The 22,875-nt window shown below is 36.4% G+C and overlaps 2 protein-coding genes across 5 annotated transcripts; one reads left to right on the top strand and one right to left on the bottom strand.

Moving 5' to 3' along the window:
• Window positions 1-120: 120 nt before the first annotated feature.
• cluap1 (clusterin associated protein 1) lies at window positions 121-6,758 on the top strand. Of its 3 annotated transcripts, none has more exons than XM_042714736.1 (13): window positions 121-211; window positions 533-591; window positions 779-890; window positions 2,146-2,230; window positions 2,378-2,557; window positions 2,681-2,860; window positions 3,743-3,876; window positions 4,200-4,341; window positions 4,507-4,579; window positions 4,672-4,770; window positions 4,861-4,913; window positions 5,397-5,456; window positions 5,935-6,758. In XM_042714736.1, exons 2-13 carry the CDS (start codon window positions 570-572, stop codon window positions 6,109-6,111), a joined length of 1,317 nt encoding a protein of 438 aa, XP_042570670.1. In that variant the 5' UTR covers window positions 121-211; window positions 533-569; the 3' UTR covers window positions 6,112-6,758. The 3 variants fall into 3 exon arrangements, with proteins under 3 accessions (XP_042570670.1, XP_042570669.1, XP_042570671.1); XM_042714735.1 differs by having other exon boundaries at window positions 5,397-5,459; XM_042714737.1 differs by lacking the exon at window positions 5,397-5,456 and having other exon boundaries at window positions 122-211.
• On the bottom strand, window positions 6,681-21,709 carry LOC109065843 (NLR family CARD domain-containing protein 3-like). Of its 2 annotated transcripts, none has more exons than XM_042714733.1 (19): window positions 20,999-21,709; window positions 17,375-17,558; window positions 15,115-15,375; window positions 13,240-15,028; window positions 12,991-13,077; window positions 12,602-12,685; window positions 12,341-12,424; window positions 11,860-11,943; window positions 11,665-11,748; window positions 11,496-11,579; window positions 11,324-11,407; window positions 11,139-11,222; window positions 9,868-9,951; window positions 9,480-9,563; window positions 8,515-8,598; window positions 8,350-8,433; window positions 7,715-7,798; window positions 7,173-7,256; window positions 6,681-6,926 (listed from the first exon to the last, which is right to left on the bottom strand). In XM_042714733.1, the coding sequence occupies exons 2-19, from the start codon at window positions 17,472-17,474 to the stop codon at window positions 6,836-6,838; spliced, it is 3,420 nt and encodes a 1,139-aa protein (XP_042570667.1). In that variant the 5' UTR covers window positions 17,475-17,558; window positions 20,999-21,709; the 3' UTR covers window positions 6,681-6,835. The 2 variants fall into 2 exon arrangements, with proteins under 2 accessions (XP_042570667.1, XP_042570668.1); XM_042714734.1 differs by having other exon boundaries at window positions 17,381-17,558; window positions 20,999-21,707.
• Window positions 21,710-22,875: the final 1,166 nt, after the last annotated feature.

The following is a 22,875-nucleotide window of genomic DNA, read 5'->3' as shown; positions in this document are numbered from 1 at the left end:
CATATATTCAATTAAATAAGTGTTGACACCATTGTTATTAATACTGAATAGCTGGGCACCTTATAATAATGTAATTTCCAAGAAAGTAATTTTCAGACGGACATCCTCTGTAAACGCGTTTCCCATTTACAACATTGTTTGTTCTTATTGGGCTCCCGTAGCGCCTTACGGCTGCCATAGTGACGAGCACAGCAGCAGACGCTTTCGCAAGGCAAGAATTCCGCTATTTATGTTAATTATTGTTTTTATTTGACATGATTTACGACTAAAACAGTAGCAGTTTGTTATAATTATCGATTACCAGCATTCGCGCATGATTTTGAGATGGAACGATGATCTTTATTTATCAAGCTAGCTTATGTGGCTTGTTGTTATTAGTATATTTGTCCTTAAACATGAAGTTAATCATATATTAATGCATAATTATTGAGAGATATTCGCTTTCAAGTAGATTTGAAGCCTTATTAAGTGCATTGACAATTCAAATCTATCGCTTTTAGTGGAATGTGTCATTTATCTTTCTGTCTAACAGGTGAAAGTTGTGTTTACTGGATAAAAAGACAGCAGTCATGTCTTTTAGAGATCTGAGAAGTAAGTCAACCGAAAAGTGCTGTTATAATATTTACATATGAAACATGTTTCGGTATGTGCATCGTACAATCGAAGAGCTGCTTTGTAATTAGATACTATTTCAGTAGAAAGTGGTCTTATGCTAATGCATGCATGAACAAGGTGTATTAGTTATACACTTACAGTATGTTATGATTTGAATATGTAGATTTCACAGAGATGATGCGAGCACTCGGATACCCTCGTCTCATCTCCATGGAGAACTTCAGATCTCCAAACTTCCCTTTAGTAGCTGAAATCCTCATCTGGCTTGTTAAGAGGTAAGAGACAGGTGCTGGTCATATAATTAGAATATCATCAAAAAGTTGATTTATTTCACTAATTCCATTCAAAAAGTGAAACTTGTATATTATATTCATTCATTACACACAGACTGATATATTTCAGATGTTTATTTCTTTTAATTTTGATGTTTATAACTGACAACTAAGGAAAATCCCAAATTCAGTATCTCAGAAAATTAGAATATTACTTAAGACTAATACAAAGAAAGGAGTTTTAGAAATCTTGGCCAACTGAAAAGTATGAGCATGTACAGCACTCAATACTTAGTTGGGGCTCCTTTTGCCTGAATTACTGCAGGAATGTGGCGTGGCATGGAGTCGATCAGTCTGTGGCACTGCTCAGGTGTTATGAGAGCCCAGGTTGCTCAGATAGTGGCCTTCAGCTCTTCTGCATTCTTGGGTCTGGCATATCGCATCTTCCTCTTCACAATACCCCATAGATTTTCTATGGGGTTAAGGTCAGGTGAATTTGCTGGCCAATGAAGAACAGGGATACCATGGTCCTTAAACCAGGTACTGGAAGCTTTGGCACTGTGTGCAGGTGCCAAGTCCTGTTGGAAAATGAAATCTGCATCTCCATAAAGTTGGTCAGCAGCAGGAAGCATGAAGTGCTCTAAAACTTCCTGGTATACGGCTGCGTTGACCTTGGAACTCAGAGAACACAGTGGACCAACACCAGCAGATGACATGGCCCCGCCAACCATCACTGACTGTGGAAACTTTACACTGGACCTCAAGCAACGTGGATTGTGTGCCTCTCCTCTCTTCCTCCAGACTCTGGGACCCTGATTTCCAAAGGAAATGCAAAATTTACTTTCATCAGAGAACATAACTTTGGACCACTCAGCAGTCCAGTCCTTTTTGAAGTGAGACACTTATGACGCTGTCTGTTGTTCAAGAGTGGCTTGACACAAGGAATGCGACAGATGAAACCCATGTCTTGCATATGTCTTTGTGTAGTGGTTCTTGAAGCACTGACTCCAGCTGCAGTCCACTCTTTGTGAATCTCCCCCACATTTTTGAATGGGTTTTTTGTTTCACAATCCTCTCCAGGGTGCGGTATGGATGCTTAGCACTTTAAATTATGTCTTAATTCACGATAGTTAGAACAACAATCATACAAATATATATATATAATAATCAAACAAATATATATATAATAACGATCATACAAAAATATGTGATGTACCTAAAATATTAGGTAATGTAAATATCATGTATCTTCCCCTAGATATGAACCTCAGATGGAAATCCCCAGTGATGTTGACACAGAGTCTGACAGAGTGTTTTTCATCAAAGCTGTGGCTCAATTCATGGTAAGCTATATTATTATTAATAATTCATTGTATATGTTCACTTAGGAGACTTAGGAAGCCAATTTTTCACAGTATTTGTAGCATTATCTCCATATTTATGCTCAAACTCTCTGTCACAATCGCTGCATGTTCTCTGTGTTTCTCCAGGCGACTAAAGCTCATGTGAAGCTGAATCTCAAGCGTCTGTATCAGGCGGATGGTTACGCCGTAAAAGAGATGCTGAAAATAACCAGCATCCTCTACAATGCCATGAAAACCAAAGAGAACACCGACGGGGAACAGAACGCTGATGAAAACAGCAAGTTCAAGTTTGATCTGGGGTCAAAGGTAAACATCAAATGATTTTTATCATAAAAAATAAAACAATTCTAACGCAAGCAGACTTTTCGAGATGGGTTAGTATCCTCGTAATCGATCATCTAAGTTGTATTTTTGGATGTTTTGTTGCAGATAGCTGATTTAAAGGTGGCACGTCAGCTGGGATCTGATATTACAGCAAAGGGAGCAGCTCTGTTTGACCTGCTGGGGCACGAAGAGGACCTGAGAGAGAGCAGGACGGCAGCGATAGCCCGACCGCTGGAGATCACTGAGACAGAGAGAGCTCTGAGAGCGGCTGTCAAAGATGTCACGGTAAAACACAAATCCTGATTATATGATATGTTTTCAACCTCTTTGACTCCAAGGGCCCACAATGTCAATACCCAACAGCCCTCCAAAATATTTCTGGTGCTTCTGCTGTAATGACAAAGCTACTCATTTTGAAACTTTTATTTATGGAAACTGAAAGTAGCGATACATTAAAATAATTCAATAAAATAAATATAAATAATTAAAATGTACTTTTAGTTAACTATAATAACCCTGCTACTGGGTCATTTTTAAATATTTTATTTTTTACTCACAAATTGCCATTTCTACCCTATAAAATATTTCAGAGCTTTACATAACTAGAACAATTTCTATTAATTATAAAAATGCCCTTGACTTAGGATTTTCTTAATTTCCATGACATTTCCAGATCTAGAAATCACACTTTTTTAAAATTTCCTTATATATTAAGGTTTCCCAAGAACATGAAAATGCTGGTCCTTAAAAAAAAAAATCACAGTTGTTGAGGAAATGTGTTAAATAATAAATATAATGTCCGTTTTAATATCTTGATTGGTGTTTTCGCTGATTTTAATGCTTTTTTTTGTTTTGAGGGCCCCTAGTTGAGAGTATTCTAAAACTGAAAGAACCGCCTGTACTGAGAAATACTCATATATTCATCCCTGAATGCTGCAGAAATGTTCTTTGAATGTTTGTTATGAAAGTCTCTAGAGGGGTGCAAGAAGTCAAAGTCACATTCTGTTTCAGGTCAGTTCTTGAGAAGGATGATTTTAGTGCGTTCAGCGAGTGGCGTGATTGAATTATTTACCAAGCAGAGGAGATGGAGGAGCGTCTTTGGAGGATTGTGAGGTCATTTTGTGCTTTTAATGGAATCTGAATGTATGTTTGCTTGTCTGAGTTCAGGAAAGCATCCAAATGACAAAAGATCTGCTCAATAACGTATCGTCAGATGAGGCCAGCCTGGAGGCCAAAATCGAGAAGAAGAAACAGGATCTGGAGAGAAACCAGAAACGCTTACAAACTCTACAGAGCGTGCGGTGAGCTAGTACCATTGATGTACTGTTATAGCTTTTGTTCAAATATTGAATTAGATTCTATTTTTATATTTTCCGGTTGCGTTTTAATCATTAAAAATAGGTTTTAAATATATCAATATAGGTTATTTAGTCATTTTAGTACTTTAACTTGAAATAAATGAAACTTTAGTCATTTTTAAATGTATTATTGTATTTGAATTAATGTTTATTTCAAGTTTTTTTTTTTTTTTTTTTAATGGCTTTTGTTTTAGTTTCAGTAAACGATAATACGTTTTAGATGCAAAAGAAAATTAAAACTATTTAGATACTGTTTCATTATGTAGTCCAGCGTTTATGGATGAATACGAGAAGATCGAGGAGGACTTGCAGAAGCAGTACCAGATGTACGTGGAGAAATTTCGTAACTTGAGCTTCCTGGAGCGGCAGCTAGATGACCATCACAGAGCCGAGCAGGAACGCTTCGAGGTACAATCAGTGCAAATGCATCCAATCTATTCTCTGGTACTATACCTAAACCATATCATTAATTAATCTAGCTAAAAATACCAAAAAACAAAAAGGAATGAATCTCATGAAAGCTGTCAAGAGCATGTTTTCTGTCTTCCAAATGCACCTGCTTTTGTCCTCCAGGAAGCAGAGATGGCAATGAAAATGAGACAAAACAAATTAAAAGAGGAGGAGAAGAGGCTCATGAGGAGTGGAGGTTGGTCACTCACACACACACACACACACACACACACACACACACACACACACACATTTGTCAAAGATCTCATGCGTTCTCCTCCTCTGTAGCAAGAGATGAAGACTCTGATGTGGACATACCAGAGGATGAAGGCTCTGACAGCGACATCGATGAGGGACCACACCACGCACGACGCACACGGATATCAGGTGATGGCAGAAGATCGGCATGAAGCACTACATAATCTGCAGCCGCGCTCACATGTGTGACATGCGAGTATCTGATTGTTTCCGCTGCAGGTCGAGGTGGTGCTCGGTTCATCGGCAGTATGAGGGGTGAAGACAGTGAAGAGGTAAAAACAGGGATTAAAACCAAATCAATGTCATTTTATTATTATGCATATAATATTTATTAATATTTTGGATTCGCTTTTATTTTTATATTTTCAGTTCATTTTAATTTAATTTCGAATGTATTTATTATATATTTTTATTAAGCATTCATTTCATTTAGTTTTAGTAATTTTAATAATTCAATTTAAACGTATTTCTCATTTTTGTTTCATTTTGTATTTCAGCTTCATTTCAGTTACAGGAAAATTAGTTTTAGAATTAGTTAGCCAGCATATCAACATATTTTCTTAATGTCTTCTGTGATATTCTTCAGTCTTTCTTTCTTCATGTTTCCATGTTTTTCCTCCGTGATCGTGTATAACTTTATCTGCGGTGACTGTGCTTTCGTTTTCTTTTCTCAGTATATATGCCACCAGCTCTCATTTCTTTCGCTCCATTTTCACTCCATCTCTCTTTCTCTTCCTCTGCACTCGTTCTTCAAGCCCAGAGTAAAGGAACGAGTCCATCTATCCGGCAGCGGCCGGAAGAAAAAGAGAAGAAAGGTGGTGTGTGTGTCAGTGTTATTTTAGTTTTATGTTATTATGGTATATATGCTTTTATTATTATTTTTTGCTTTTATTTTTATATTTTCAGTTTCTATTTTATTTTGTTGTGCGTGTCATTTTTATTATTTTTTTAATATTTCTGTTTAGCTTTAATTTTATTTTAGATTTAGCCATTTTCGTATTTAAACTTAATTTCAATAATTTCCCAAACTAAACATTTTAAACCAAATAATAAAAACAAATTTAATATCTTCATCTATACATAACAATAACACTGACAATTATGAAAAACAATCTTTAATAGCTTTAGTTTTAGTTAACAATAACACTGACGTGAGTGTATGAGTGTGAACACCTGGTGGTTCTCTAATAACAAATTATGATAATTTTCATTAGGGATATTGTTTCAGTTTCCCTCCACTGAGCGCTGTGTGAGTCTTCTGCTATAAATTTCACAATGTGCTTTGCTTTGCAGTCAGAGGATAGTGAGATCGACGTAGACAATGATGATGAAGATGAAGATGAGGAGGAAGAGGAAAACGAGGATCTGAACGAAGACAATGACAGTCTGGAGGGCTCCTCTGCTAAACCCGGACGCTCAAACCGATCGCTGCACCCACAAATCCTTGAGGAGAGCGATAATGATTTTTAACATGCAACCAGCATTCATCAAAGGAACAGTTTACCCAGAAATGTAAATATTCTGAGCATTGCTAACCCGCGGGTCATGCAAGATGTAGATGAGTTTGTTTCTCCATTACAACAGATTTGGAGAAATGTAGCATTATATCACATCCTCACCAATGGATGCTTTGCAGTGAATGGGTGCCGTCAGAATGAATGTAGCATATAATGCTACATTTCTCCAAATCTGATCTGATGAAGAAACAAACTCATCTGCATCTTGGATGGCCTGTGGATGAGTCAATTTTCATCTAAGTTTAAATTTTGGGTAAACTATTCCTTTAAATAATCATGCATTTGCTTTCAAAAAAGGTTAACAGACTTCAATTCTTATGTAAATAGCTGCATCAAACTGAATGTGACAATTCACATTAAATGTTTTTTTATTCATGACATGGAAATATCTGTAAATAACAAAATGCAATTTCCAGTATATATATGATTATACCTTCTCATCTGTATTCAAGTGTAGACGCCTGTTTAATTGGCGTTAAAATTCTGAGTTATTTGAATTCATCTGAATAAGAGTTCAGCAAAATTGTTGTATGATGTGTTTTATTAAGGCAACATCTTTGTCAGTTCTGTTTTATAAAATAAACATTTATTATTACACAACTTTAATACATAAACTTCAGAAATATTTACATGAATAAGGCTCAAAATAAACACGTTGTGGCGAGTTTGTGCGTGTGCTAGATATCCACCACACAATCTGGTGCACCAGCTTTGATGGCGTCTGAGACGACCTTTGCTCCTGACTCTCCGATGCCGTTACCCTGGAGACTGAAGCAGAAATAGGAAATCATAGCACGCTTTGACACACATCACAGATGAATCTCACACAGGATCAATCACGCCGAGGTGAAAAGTGACATTGATTGCAAATTTAAATGATGAATGTTCAGAATCACACACCCACAGCCAGTGCAAAAACATTCACCACACGTGCCATGCAAAAGTGACACACTGTGGTTGAACCTCTCACAGACAGACGGCGGTTCACACATAGACCCACACACACAGACTGACTTGATGTAGGTGAGCTGATGGTTTCCTCTCAGCGCAGTAGCGATGAAGATCGCTCCGTCCATCCCCAGAGAATTCTCCTGTAGACTACAAACACAAATACACTGTTTCAAAATATTTTTTGAGTACAGAAATGCTCTCAGTGCTATAACTGAATCCTGTTTCCACAAAAATATGAAGCAGCACAACTGTTTTCAACATTGATACTAATCAGAAATATTTCTTGAGCAGCAAATCAGCATATTAGAATGATTTCTGAAGATCATGTGACACTGAAGACTGGAGTGATGATGCTGCAAATTCAGCTTTGATCACAGGAATAAATGACATTTTACAGTATATTCAAATTGAAAATAACTTTTTTTTTTACATTATACATTTTCCAAATGTTCAAAACTGATTACTGATTACTATTCTGGATCCCAGCCACATTTCTCCAAAGCTCACGTTCATTTTGTGGTAAAACAGCTTCAATAACATCTCTCAAATATGTTTTGATCAGGTTTAGGCACATATAGTGAAAATAATGTGTTCTGTAGACATACTTCAGACTTCTCAAGCTCCTGTTGTTCTTCAGAGCGCTGGAAAACGCCTTCGCTCCTTCCATCCCAATGGAGTTTCCACGCAGACTAAACAAAAAATGATCAATATTGAATTTTTGAAGAGAGTTTATTATCATACACTGTCAATTATGTGTTTCTTTTTTTCCCTAGTTGTATGCAAAAATGATGTTTCTGTTTAAAGGTTTGCGGTCAGCAAGAAATTAGTTTTTTTGAAAGCAATTAATAATTTTATTTAGAAAAGATGCATTAAATTGACCAAAAGTGACAGTAAAGACATTTACAAAAGATTTCTATTTCAAATAAATGCTGTTCTTTTTAAGAATCATGGAAAATATATGTATCATGGTTTCCATAAAAAAAAAATTGTTTTCAACATTGATAATAATCAGAAATGTTTCTTGAGCAGCAAATCCTCATATTAGAATGATTTCTGAAGATCATGTGACATTGAAGACTGGAGTAATGATGCTAAAAATTCAGCTTTGCATCACAGAAATAAATTACATTTTAAAATATATTCACATAGAAAACAGGTATTTAAAATTGTAAAAATATTTCAAGATTTTACTGTATTTTTGACCAAATAAATACAGCCTGGGTGAGCAGAAGAGACTTACTCTAGTGTATGAAGGCTTTCGTTGACCACCAGAGCATCCGCTAGAGCAACAGCCCCTGATTTCCCCGCTGATACACCCTGAAGACTTCACAACACACATGTGCAAGGTCAGACACAACCAGCTTTAGCAAACAGTCACGAGATAATGAAGAAAACTGAGACTCACTAGAGCACACTGAGAGAAGAGTTTGACCTCAGAGCACAGGCCAGAGCAATGACGCCGTTATCACCCAGAGCGTTCTCCTGCAGACTGACAGAGACACACACAACGCTGATCACTCATGATCACTACAGATATCACTATATTACAATGAACCTGAGACATGCACTTTTTAAAACGAAATCTTCATTCCAATAAGAACCTGTCAGTCTGATGCATTAGACAACCAAAATATTACACCAAGAGCATTTCATTCTCTAGTTCTTTAGTAAACCTTCTATGTTGTAGAGCTTTAAAGGACCCAAAAACCTAAACGCAGATCTGAAGAATTTGAACATTCCTAAAAATAAAGGTTCAAAATGGATATTTTCACAGCAATACCTTAAAAGAACCATTTTTGGTTCCTCAAAGAATCTTTCAGTGAAAAAATTCTAAAATAACTCTTAGTGTGAAGAGTATTTTAAAAAGCTAAAGAATTCTTACACTATGAAGAACCTTAAAGATTCCGTGGATGTTAAAAATTCTTCATGTAACCATAGATACTAATAAAATAGACTATTAAAAGTAAAGGTTCTTTAATGGCATCTATGGTTCCATAAAGAACAATGGAACCTTTCCATTCCACAAAAGGTTCTTTATAGTGTAAAAAAGTTCTTTAGACTTGTAATACTTTCAAAAAAGTTCTTTTAAACTTTTAAATGGTTCTTTTAAGAACCATTCGCTGAAATGTTCTTTGGGGAACCCAAAATAATTCTATGGCATCACTGTTAAAAACCCCTTTTGGAACTTTTATTTTTAAGGGTGGAAGGGAAGATCCAGAACCAAAAGTGCTTCAAAGCAGCATTGAAGAACTTTTTGTTTTGTTTTTATAAATATGGTGTCAGTGAGAAATCAAGAATATGGCAGTGATCTGTGGAGAGGGCCGATAGAGTCTGATGTATGAGGATGTATGAGGATGTAGATGTTCTTACTCCAGCAGCTGAATGCAGGTGTTGCTCATCAGAGACTTTGCTAAAGCTTTAGCGGCTCCAGCCTTTATGAAGTTCCACTGGAGACTGAAACAAACACAGAGGCGCATTTATGACTATATAAGACTTTTAAATGTCAAACAGATTTCTAAAGTCAACACCTTTACATTAAGTCATTGTGATAAATAACGTGACCTTGGATGACATCAGATCCCGACCTCAATGATGTCATTACCTGACCAAGTGTCATCTTTAAGGTTCTCATTAGTTCATCTCTTTTGTCTTAAATGTATTTGTAGGTTCATTTAAAAGTGTGTGTATACATGTGTTTTGTGTTGATGCTCCTGATGTTTCCATGAGTGTGTATGTGAGAATGTGTGTGTTCTCTCACTGTAAGGAGGTGATGGCTCTGTTGACCCTCATGGCTTCAGCGATGGCCGTCACTCCCTCATCATGAAGAAGATTAGCAGTCAGACTTGAACACACACACACAAATAAAAACACTGATAAATGATTTGTAATACATTCATGTTGTGAGGATAACACAAGCTCAATACATGGTGACACACAGAGTACTACATTCATTTTTACATGACTCTGTGAAACAAAATGCTTTAGTTTTGTATATTTCATATTTGAATTTGATAGATGAACATAACATACATTTCAAGTTGTGATAAACTCTCAAAAATATAATAAATCTGATTATATTGCTTCTAAATTAAAAATGATTATATAATGAATATACATTTGTAAATGAATAAAAATAACTATAGGCTAAAAAAAAAATATATATATATATATATATAAATTTTTTATGTATTAAAATTAAAAAAAAATTAAACTGTACATTCTTTTTCTTTTTTATAGGAAATAAATAAAGCATTATTTCTTGCATAAAATTTTATTTCTAGTCTGTATTATAATTAGCTTTTTATATACTATTAAATATTTTGAAAAGTGAAAAACTCTCAAAAATATAATAAATCTTCAAATTTTAAAAGAATTATATAATGAATATACATTTATAAGTTAATAAAAATAACTATGGGCTAAAAAATTATTTAATAAATAAATAAATATATATATATATATATATATATAAAAAAATTATGTATTAAATAAAAAAAATCTTTAATCTTTTATAGGATATCAATAAATAAAGCATTATTTCTTGCATAAAATTTCATATTTCTAGTCTGTTTTATATTTAGCTTTTTATATATTAAATATTTTCATTATAAATAAATATATGATTAATTTTTTTAATTATTAATTACATACTAATGTTTTTAGTCTACAGGAATTAGCTATATATACTGTATATATATATATATATATATATATATATATATATATATATATATACACACACACTATGTAAATATATATATATATATATATATATATATATTATATATATATAAAATAAAGCTAATTATATTTACTACAGATTAAAAATATTTTATTTTAACTAATAAATATTTATAATTATTTACAATATTTATCAAAGTAAAATATTTATAGTATTTATAATATAGATATGTGAAAAAATACATATACGTACATTATTTTTAGTCTTAATTAGCTTTATATAAAAACAGTAAAAGACAATGGTATGTGTTCATTTTGACTAATTAAGCATGTATTTTGTGTACTTACTCGAGTTCTCGAAGACAAGTGTTGACTTTTAAGGCTTTGGCGATGTCTTTGGCTCCAGCGACTCCTATTGAATTCTCCCTTAGACTGCCATCAAATACACACAAAGTCAGTATTAATTCTTAGCCAGAACATACGTTTAAATAGTTTAATACTACGATGTTTGGCATTGACGTGTGTTGACATACTTCAGACAGCTGAGACCTCGGTTTGACTGAAGAGCGTGTGAGAGAGCTTTAATGCCTCTGTCACTCACCGAGTTACTCTGAAGACTGAACAAGTGAGAGAGACAGATCAGAAGTTCATTCACATCCATCGAATAGATATTTGTAATGAAATCACTGATTTGATGTGTTTTACCTGAGCCTGTGGAGTATGTGGTTGCCCATAAGAGCCTGAGCCAGAGCTACTGTTCCCAAGTCACCCAAATGATTGCTGGAGACACTGCATGAACATTCATACGGACAGAATTATTTTCAGTAGAGTGTTGAATGGGGTCAGATTTTGAGCTGACACTTCAGATTCTTACTTGAGATCTTGTAGAGTTTGATTCTTTGTAAGGGCTTCTCCGACTTTTTTCACTCCTTCTGGCCCGATGCCATTTTTCTGAACACTGCAATGCATGAAGGTATGTATTTATGATGCTCTGTTGAAGTACACACACACACACACACACACACACACACACACACACACACACACACACAGTAAAACACAGACTCACTTCAATGTGGTGAGCTTTCGGTTTGATTGAAGCACCTCCGCCAGCGCACGTGCTCCTTCATCTTCTATGTGGTTATTCTGCAGACTACATGAATAAACAAACATATGCTCATTTATGTGCACGCAAGCATGTACACATTAAATCAAATGATTGATTAAAGATTTATGTATTCAATTTGAAATATATAAAAAACATCTTCTTTTATAAGTAAATAAAATTAATACATTAATTTTATAAATTATAAACACTTTTTTAAATTTACAGTTGTAACAATTTTATTATGTTATATTTATTATGAATTCACTTGACTGACACAAGGACCTTATTAGTTATTTTATTAAATCTTAAATTAGAAAAAAGTATTAATTAGAATTTTTTAAAAAATTTTATTTTTATAAATAAATTTTATGCATTATAAATATTATAATATAAAAAAAAAATATTTAGTGTAACAATTCAATAATGGTTTATCAAAACTTACTTAACTGACACAAGGACCTGATTCATTTTAAGGGCCTCGCACAACGTCTTTGCTCCCTTGGCGCCAATGTTGTTGCCACGGAGACTAAGACAAAAGAGATCAATTTTATTTAACATCCTTAATTTCTCTTGTTGATTCGGATTATAGGGATCAAAGGCACAGAAAAATACATCAGATTAGTTTGCATTATAATATTCAATGACCTTGTAACTGCTAGTGAAAATACAAAAAAGTTATTATATTAATAAAAAAGTCACTGACTCCAGGGTTGTGAGAGTTCGGTTGACGAGTAGAGCCCGACTGAGCGGTTTAATGCCTTTACTGCTTATGGAGTTATCAGCCAGACTGCAAGAGGACGAAAGAGAGTTAAACAAGTTAAAAGCTGTAATAAAACATACTACCATTCAAAACTTTGAGGTCTGCAAGTCACGTCTGCTCACCAAAGCTGCATTTATTTCACCAAAATTACAGTAAAAACAACAATATTATGAAATATTATTACAATTTAAAATAACCGTTATGTATTTTAAAATGTAATTTATTCCTGCATCAAAGCTGAATTTTCTCCAGTCTTCAGTGTCCCATGATCCTTCAGAAATCATTCTAATATGCAGATTTTCAGCTCAAGAAACATTAATGTGTGTCTGTACCTGAGCATCTGAATATGGCACTCTTTGGCACTCAGCAGACTTCCCAACAGCTCCATGGTGCCTTCCTTAAATTCATTGTTTTCCATTCTGCATAACACACATATATATGTAACAATGTTTACAATGAAAAATAACTTAAACTTAGGTTTAACATATCTGTAGAAAGTCTTTAAATATAGCACTCAAACTGTATATACTAACTTTATGCTATAAAGTTTTTTCTTTTTAGTATAAACATGCACGTTTTACCTCAGCTTACTGCAGTACAGCAGCTGTGGGAGGAGCCTCTTCAAGGAGGAGGAGTCTAGGCAGTTGGACAGTTGCGTCTCTTCAGTACATGCGTCTGATACTTGCAACAAGTAGGCGAGCACAGCGCAAACTCCGCCCTTCAGCTTCCCCCGCAGGCTGCAGTTAATGAGATCGTCCTCTACGGATCGTAGCCACTCCCCCTGCTGCAGCTCCGCTAGACACGTTACCATGGTGACACTGCGCATACTGACGGCGTCGCCTGCTGTCCCGGTCACCGTGTTCTGAAGCAAAGTTGTCGCTGTTGTGCGCTGTGTCAACTGCTCCTCGTGCCCAACACCCAACGAAACGCCCAGCAAAGTGCCGGCCGCCGGAGACAGCAGCCCTGACAGGAAGCGCATGAAGAGGTCGAGGTTGCCTTGCACTGCGGCGTCCGATTGGTTGGTTTTCTGCAGTGCAGCACGGTAGTGGCTGTGGAAGCCAATGCGGGGCCAGCAAACGCTGCTTTCGGAAAACAGATCGAACATCCCGCGCCTCAACGAAACGTAGTAAAAGAGCGCCCCCATGAACTCCTGCACGGACGTGTGCGTGAACTGCCACGCCACGCTATCAGACGACCAGCTTTGCCTGCGCTGGAGGATGCGACAGCCGAGAGTCCCGCCCTGAGGTGGTACATCGACGCCGTAAGTTCGTAATTCAGTCTCGCTGAATGTATACCGTCGTCGTAAGAGGCTATAAAAAGCAAGACGACCCAGAGTGCTAAGTGGCTTCCTGAAGCCGCCACTGGGTGCTTCTGATCCTGAGAGGTGTGGCCAGCAATAGTGGGCGTAGACTTCTGTTAATATTCTAGGAAGGGGTGTGGCATCTGACTCTAACTTTAGAAGGCGCGACAGCGTAGTTATGATAATGTGGCAAACCGCCGGCACAGAAGACAAAATGAGCAATGGTTTCTGGGATTTCAGGTAAGACCACACTTGGGAGGAGACATCCTTGGGTGTGTTCGTTTGAGACGGGGAGCTCTCTTGCGATAACGAATACACATCTAGCGTGTTAGTAATACAGTGATTAATATAATCCTTTATTTGCGTTCGGGAAAGAGGCGGGGCTTCTGTCACGCGATCGACCAATCCCGCAGGTACTTTCGCCCCAGTGCCAGGCCTTGACAAAAGCCAGAGCGTCGCCCCTGGCAACAGGTTACCTCGTACAATGTTTGCTATAAGGTCCGACACAGGAATTTCGCGTCGAGGGTCACTAGTGGGTGGGGCATCTGCGAAATCCAGCGACTGGCGAAATTCTTCCAATCCGTCCAAAATGAGCAACACTTTGCAGGATTCGTTAAATATGATTACGTCCACATTATCATACGGAACATACAATCGCAGCAAGCGCTCGACCGATAGCCGATCGAAACTGCTCAATTCCCAGCATGCAATGGGGATTGCGAGACTCAGGTCTGGATAGATCTGACTGGCAATCCATAGCTGGATGAAACGGCGGACAGTTCGGCTCTTCCCGCTGCCAGCCACACCAATCGTCAGCGTCACACGAGGGGCTTTGCTAACTCTCGTCAAAGGAGTGATCAGCTTGTCCAATCCCAACGCTCGACCATGAAGAGGCCCCGCCCCTCTGTTGACTGACACCTGTACAAGGTCGTGTTCTCGCTGCTGAAGGTCAGATACGCACTCTATGAGGAGTAAAGTGGAACTGGAGTTACCAGCGACTTGCAACGATGAATTTTCATCTTCTTTGAGTCGCTGAAGGAGAGCATCTTTATAAGGTCGAACCACAGAGTCTGTGGAGGGCAAGAGAAAAGTAACAAACTCTGGCATAAAAAAAGAAGCAGAAAATAATAATAATAAATTAATCACACACACGTACCATGTACAGTGATAAGGTTGAACTCAGTCAGGTGTGAACCTTGAAGATAAGCCTGAAGGGCGGTGCCATGTGGATCAGTGACAGACAGGAACTCAACCAATAATTGCACTTTATCCTTCAAAGACCCAATTTCCTGGATATGCCCCGCCTCCTGTGTACTAAGCAGGTCTGCCTTTCTCATGTGATGGACCACATTTGCCAAAATGGAGGTGGATAAGAACCGTTGCAACAACGTCTGGTGTCTGCGTAACCACCCGGGATCTGAAGAACAAACACATACACAAATATATCATTTAGGGTAAGAAATGCATACAATTTTAAAATTAGGGATACACAGATACTGAATTTCTGGCCTGTACTGATAAATATTTTTATTAATCATTATTTAAAATTGTGAATATATATTTTTTACATTTATGCATTTTCATATTTACAGTAATATTAATGGTCAGTAATATAAATCTATAATACGATTTATCTTAAAAATATTCAATAATTATAAATAAAAATATATTTAAAAAATTACAACATTAAAAACTAAAAGTACAGAAACAATAATTATAAATAAATATACAATATAATAAACAATAAAAACAAGAATACAATAATGTGTGTATTATTACAATAATAATTAATTAATTACAAACCCGATTCCAAAAAAGTTGGGACACTGTACAAATTATGAATAAAAACAGAATGCAATGATGTGGAAGATTCAAATTTCAATATTTTATTCAGAATACAACATAGATGACACATCAAATGTTTAAACTGAGAAAATGTATAATTTTAAGGGAAAAATAAGTTGATTTTAAATTTCATGGCATCAACACATCTCAAAAAAGTTGGGACAAGGCCATGTTTACCACTGTGTGGCATCTCCTCTTCTTTTTATAACAGTCTACAAACGTCTGGGGACTGAGGTGACAAGTTGCTCAAGTTTAGGAATAGGAATGTTGTCCCATTCTTGTCTAATACAGGCTTCTAGTTGCTCTTAGGTTTTCTTTGTCGCATCTTCCTCTTTATGATGCGCCAAATGTTTTCTATGGGTGAAAGATCTGGACTGCAGGCTGGCCATTTCAGTACCCGGATCCTTCTTCTACGCAGACATGATGTTGTAATTGATGCAGTATGTGGTCTGGCATTGTCATGTTGGAAAATGCAAGGTCTTCCCTGAAAGAGACAACGTCTGGATGGGAGCATATGTTGTTCTAGAACTTGGATATACTTTTCAGCATTGATGGTGCCTTTCCAGATGTGTATGCTGCCCATGCCACATGCACTCATGCAACCCCATACCATCAGAGATGCAGGCTTCTGAACTGAGCGCTGATAACAACTTGGGTTGTCCTTGTCCTCTTTAGTCCAGATGACTTGGTGCCCAGTTTTCCAAAAAGAACTTATGATTTGTCTGACCACAGAACAGTTTTCCACTTTGCCACAGTCCATTTTAAATGAGCCTTGGCCCAGAGAAAACGCCTGCGCTTCTGGATCATGCTTAGATATGGCTTCTTTTTTGACCTATAGAGTTTTAGCCGGCAACGGCGAATGGCACGGTGGATTGTGTTCACCGACAATGTTTTCTGGAAGTATTCCTGAGCCCATGTTGTGATTTCCATTACAGTAGCATTCCTGTATGTGATGCAGTGCCGTCTAAGGGCCTGAAGATCACGGGCATCCAATATGGTTTTCCGGCCTTGACCCTTACACACATATACTGTTCCAGATTCTCTGAATCTTTGGATGATATTATGAACTGTAGATGATGATAACTTCAAACTCTTTGCAATTTTTCTCTGAGAAACTCCTTTCTGATATTGCTCTACTATTTTTTGCCACAGCATTGGGGGAATTGGTGATCCTCTGCCCATCTTGACTTCTGAGAGACACTGCCACTCTGAGAGGCTCTTTTTATTTATACCCAATCATGTTGCCAATTGACCTAATAAGTTGCAAATTGGTCCTCCAGCTGTTCCTTATATGTACATTTAACTTTTCCGTCCTCTTATTGCTACCTGTCCCAACTTTTTTGGAATGTGTTGCTCTCATGAAATCCAAAATGAGCCAATATTTGGCATGACATTTCAAAATGTCTCACTTTCAACATTTGATATGTCATCTATGTTGTATTCTGAATAAAATATAAGTTCATGAGATTTTTTGGAATCGGGTTTGTAAAACAATAATAATAAATCTATACTGCTTCACTATATAAAAAAATATTAATTAAAATTAAATGTGATGTGTTTGAGCTTTGTACCTCTACCTTCCATCATTTTGCTATTCTCTTGTTTTTGAGCATTGGACTTCAGATCCAGGTAGCAGTACTCCTGCCATGGGATATGGGAATGTCTATCCATCCCAGAGCACTAGGAAACCGTGTGTGTGTGTGTGTGTGTGTGTGTGTGTCAGACCCTCAGTGTCATTCAGTGGGATCCATTTGCCTGTAACACAGACAGACAATGCAAGCATCAGCAGCAAACATCAATCAAACGGATATGGTCACCATCATAACTCGCAGACAAGCAATGTTCATGTTTTTTTTTCTAGAAGTGTATTTTGAACTTTATGAAATGTGGACATGCTTTCTAACACTTATCACAGAGTGATTTAACTTTCTTTTTAAGTCTGAACACAGTTACTGTAGATGTCTTCAAATCTTCTTGAATAAGATATGTAGAGAAAGGTCCAGAGGAGCACATGTCAGTTTTCTGGAAACCAAGTCTGAACCTCATTACCCACATGCATCAACAAACACTGTGTTACCATGGTTACAGCTTGACAGCCGTCTCAAACAGATGTGAGGTACAGTTTACAAGCCTGTCACAAACAAGACAACTATGAAAAAAATCTCATGCCACAACGACCTTATTTCTATTGACAAAACAACGGTCGCATAAGAAAGAGTGCAGTCAGCAGAATGTTTAAGCGTTTGATTCTGCATGAAGTTAATGCTGAGGTTAATGCAGAAGCCCCTGAAAACCTTACGCTTGAGCCAGAGAAGGCTATAGACTTAGAAGAGCTAGCAGCGTATTTGCATTCATATTCATAAGAATGTAATAATGAAATATAGCTGTCAGTTAATTTGAAAAAAGACGCAATAGTCACTGAATGAATTAATTCATGGAAAAGGTTTATTGAATTGTGTGTCTATATAAAGATTAATATTATAAATTATTAATAAATTATTTTAAATATATATTTTGTTTTTGAAAGTCTCATCAAGTCTGCATTTATTCGGTCAAAAATACAATGAAAACAGTAATATTGTAAAATATTATTTCAATTTAAAATAACTGTTTTCTATGTGAATATATTTTAAAATGTACTGAATCAAAGCTGAATTTTCAGCATCATTACTCCAGTCTTCAGTGTCACATGATCCTTCAGAAATCATTCTGATTTCAAATGCTGATTTGCTGCTCAAGAAACATTTCTGATTGTTATCAATGTTGAAAACAGTGCTTCATATGTTTCTGGAAACTGTGATAAATGCTTTACAGTAAATGCACTTTTGACCAATTTTATGCATTTTTTTTTTAAACAAATCATACTGACCTGAAACTTTTGAACGGTCATAATAAATGTAAGATGCAACTGTTCACATACTGCAAGTTCAGTAAGTAACAGATCCGCTTCAACAGAACAGCAGTGTTAATATCATGTTACACTTAAAACCTAACTACTATATGTCACTTCCTTTGTGCTATTTTAATAACAAATATAACATTATATTTTTTCCCATGGTTGGGTTAAAGTAGATACTATACACTATGCCTCTATATAAAAGAGGATCTAAACTGATTGACTAAACCCTTATAAATATCTACCATGATAATTATAGACAGTTCCAAAGTATCAGTTACTTTTAAATACAGAGAACCAGAATACCCTCAGAATACCCTAGCAACCATCTCAAATACCCTATCAACCACTCAGAATACACCAGCAACAATCCTTTATCCTAGTAAAAACTCAGAATACCATAGCAACCATCCTACATATCCTAGTAACCACTCAGAATACCCTAGCAATCATCCTAAATACCCTATCAACCCATCAGAATACTCCAGCAACTATCCTTTATCCTAGTAAAAACTCAGAATACCCTAGCAACCATCTCAAATACCCTATCAACCACTCAGAATACACCAGCAACAATCCTTTATCCTAGTAAAAACTCAGAATACCATAGCAACCATCCTACATATCCTAGTAACCACTCAGAATACCCTAGCAACCATCTCAAATACCCTATCAACCCATCAGAATACTCCAGCAACTATCCTTTATCCTAATAAAAACTCAGAATACACCAGCAACCATTCTAAATATCCTAGTAACCACTCAGAATACCCTAGCAACCATCCTAAATTCCCAGTAACCACCCTAAACCCTAACAACCATCCTTTATCCTAGTAACCACACATAATACCTTAGCAACCATCCTGAATATCCTAGTAACCACTCAGAATACACTAACTAACATCCTTTATCCTAGTAACCACACAGAATACCCTAGCAACCATCCTAAATACCCCAGTAACCACCCTTAATACCCTAGCAACCATCCTGAATATCCTAGTAACCACTCAGAATACCTTAGCAACCATCCTAAAATACCCCCAGTAACCACCCCTTAATACCCTAACAACCATCCTTTATCCTAGTAACCACTCAGAATACCTTAGCAACCATCCTAAATACCCCAGTAACCACCCTTAATACCCTAACAACCATCCTTTATCCTAGTAACCACTCAGAACGCACTAGCAACCATCCTGAATATCCTAGTAACCACTCAGAATACACTAACTACCATCCTTTATCCTAGTAACCACTCAGAATACCCTAGCAACCATCCTAAATAGCCCAGTAACCACCCTAAATACCCTAACAACCATCGTAAATACCCTAACAACCATCCTTTATCCTAGTAACCACTCAGAATGCACTAGCAACCATCCTAAATACCCCAGTAACCACCCTTAATACCCTAGCAACCATCCTGAATATCCTAGTAACCACTCAGAATACCTTAGCAACCATCCTAAATACCCCAGTAACCACCCTTAATACCCTAACAACCATCCTTTATCCTAGTAACCACTCAGGAATACACTATCAACCATCCTAAATACCCCAGTAACCACCCTTAATACCCTAACAACCATCCTTTATCCTAGTAACCACTCAGAATACACTAGCAACCATCCTGAATATCCTAGTAACCACTCAGAATACACTAACTACCATCCTTTATCCTAGTAACCACTCAGAATACACTAGCAACCATCCTAAATACCCCAGTAACCACCCTTAATACCCTAACAACCATCCTTTATCCTAGTAACCACTCAGAATACACTAGCAACCATCCTAAATAGCCCAGTAACCACCCTAAATACCCTAACAACCATCGTAAATACCCTAACAACCATCCTTTATCCTAGTAACCACTCAGAATGCACTAGCAACCATCCTTTATCCTAGTAACCACCCTAAATACCCTAGCAACCATCCTTTATCCTAGTAACCACCCTAAATACCCTAGCAACCATCCTTTATCCTAGTAACCACTCAGAACACCATATAACAGAACACCAAGATATATGCTGCAGAGGCAGCACCTAAAAAAAAAAAGTTATCTTCAAAAAAAAAACACATATATATATATATATATATATATATATTGCACAAATGATATTATGATTTTACAGCAGTAATATTAATTAATGTAACAATGTTTACCATGGTAAAATTTTTGTAAGATATACTTTCTCCAGCAATGAACTCCATACGGCTCATGTTTAAAGACAAACACCTCATAATATATAGAAGATAAAATATAGCTAAACGCTTGATGATGAAAGCGAATACTCACTGTTAACTGAGTCACGTTGATCTCGTTGGTCTTCAGATTTGGAGTCTCCAAACACACAAACACAGGAGCATCATGTGTGTTTCTGAGCACAGGAAGTCTCACTGGCATCTGTTAACCTTTGCTTTCGCTACCCTACTTCTCTTAGACCTCATCTTTATTCTCCGCTCGACACTTTCTCTGTTTGAGTGTCTCTGTCACGCACAGTCTGTCTGTTTCTTTCCCTCTCTTTCTATCCTTCCTGTCGCACCTCCTTCTCTTCCTGTGCAGCAGGCCACAGATGCACTTTCGACGTGTAGCATCGTCTGACATGCTGTCATTATGTGCAAAAAACCACATCCAAACACACGCACACGCTTCCACGCGCTCGCTTTACATAAAGCACTGGACTATGCAAACACTCACAACACAAAAACACATATTTTCACACATGAGTACAGCTGTGTGAAATTAACAACACACACAGCCTAAAGTCATGCGTGTGTGCAAAAAATGCATATGCAATACAGAAAACAAAACACAATAAAAGTCGATTTAGGCTGTTATATGTGTGCCTTTGTCTTAAGAAGACTCATCTGATACAGACAGGACAGGAAGTGCTGATTAAAAAACAGGAAGAGAAAAGAGAGAATCGGACTGAAAAATGAGAAACAATGATACAGACCTCTAAAAATAAATAAATACATAAATATGGGGTCAGTTTGGGGCCAAGGATGCATTCAATTCATCATAAGTGACAGTAAAGACATTTATAAGTTACAAAAGATTTCTATTTCAAATAAATGCTGTTCTTTTGAACTTTCTATTCATCTAAGAATCCTGAAAAAAATGTTTCATGGTTTCCACAAAAATATGAAGCAGCACAGCAATTTTCAACACTAATAATAATAATAAGAAGAATATTATTAATATTAGAAGAAGGATATTAGAATGATTTCTGAAGGGTCATGTGACACAGAAGACTGGCGTAATGATGCTGAAAATTCAACTTTGCATCACAGAAATAAATTACATTTTACAATACATTCAAACAGAAAACAGTTATTTTACATTGTAATAATATTTCATAATATTGCTGTTTTTACTGTATTTTTGTTCAAATAAATGCATCCTTGGTGAGCAAAAAAGTCTTGCACAATCATTAAAAAAAATCATATAAACCCAAAGGTTTGAATGGTAATGCATACATTATAAATAAATAAATACAGAAATAAATCAAATTAAATAAACACACACATATATTCAACATTAACAAAAAGGAACATTTATTGTGATTGTATTATTTTAGAAAATTTCCAAATTTGCCAAATGTACATAAGATCAATAAAATCAATGATGAAAGACTGAATCAATAATCAATCACATTAAAACCATATAAGGAACCAGTGAGAATGCAAAATTGCCAAATTGTATTTTAGTTTAGCAAATTCGCAAAATGCAAAAAAAAAAATACACTTCAAAATAAACATAATGGAATTCACTCCAATTCTACTCTGACAAAAATAGTCATCAACATTACACCTTGTCTTCTCGACCCTTTATTTCCTGTGTGGGGATTTTCTGCTCTACTTCTTTAAAAAGCCAAGCAGACGATCTGACCAGATCTGACTGGTCTTTAAAATTCAGAGTCATGAGCATTCCTAGAATGACAATTAAAGGGATAGTTCACCCAAAAATGAAAATTTTTATGTTTATCTGCTTACCCCCAGGGCATCCAAGATGTAGGTGATTTTGTTTCTTCAGTAGAACACAAATTATGATTTTAAGCTTCAGGCGTTGCAGTCTCTCAGTTGTACAATGCTTGGCAATGGTCACAGAATCTATGAGAGAGAAAAAAAACATGCACATAAAAATCCAAATTAAACCCTGCGGCTCGTGAT

The sequence above is a fragment of the Cyprinus carpio genome, chromosome A24 (genome assembly GCF_018340385.1).
Source record: "Cyprinus carpio isolate SPL01 chromosome A24, ASM1834038v1, whole genome shotgun sequence".
In the NCBI taxonomy this organism is placed as follows: domain Eukaryota; kingdom Metazoa; phylum Chordata; class Actinopteri; order Cypriniformes; family Cyprinidae; genus Cyprinus; species Cyprinus carpio.
This window is presented reverse-complemented; position numbering and strand designations above follow the sequence as displayed.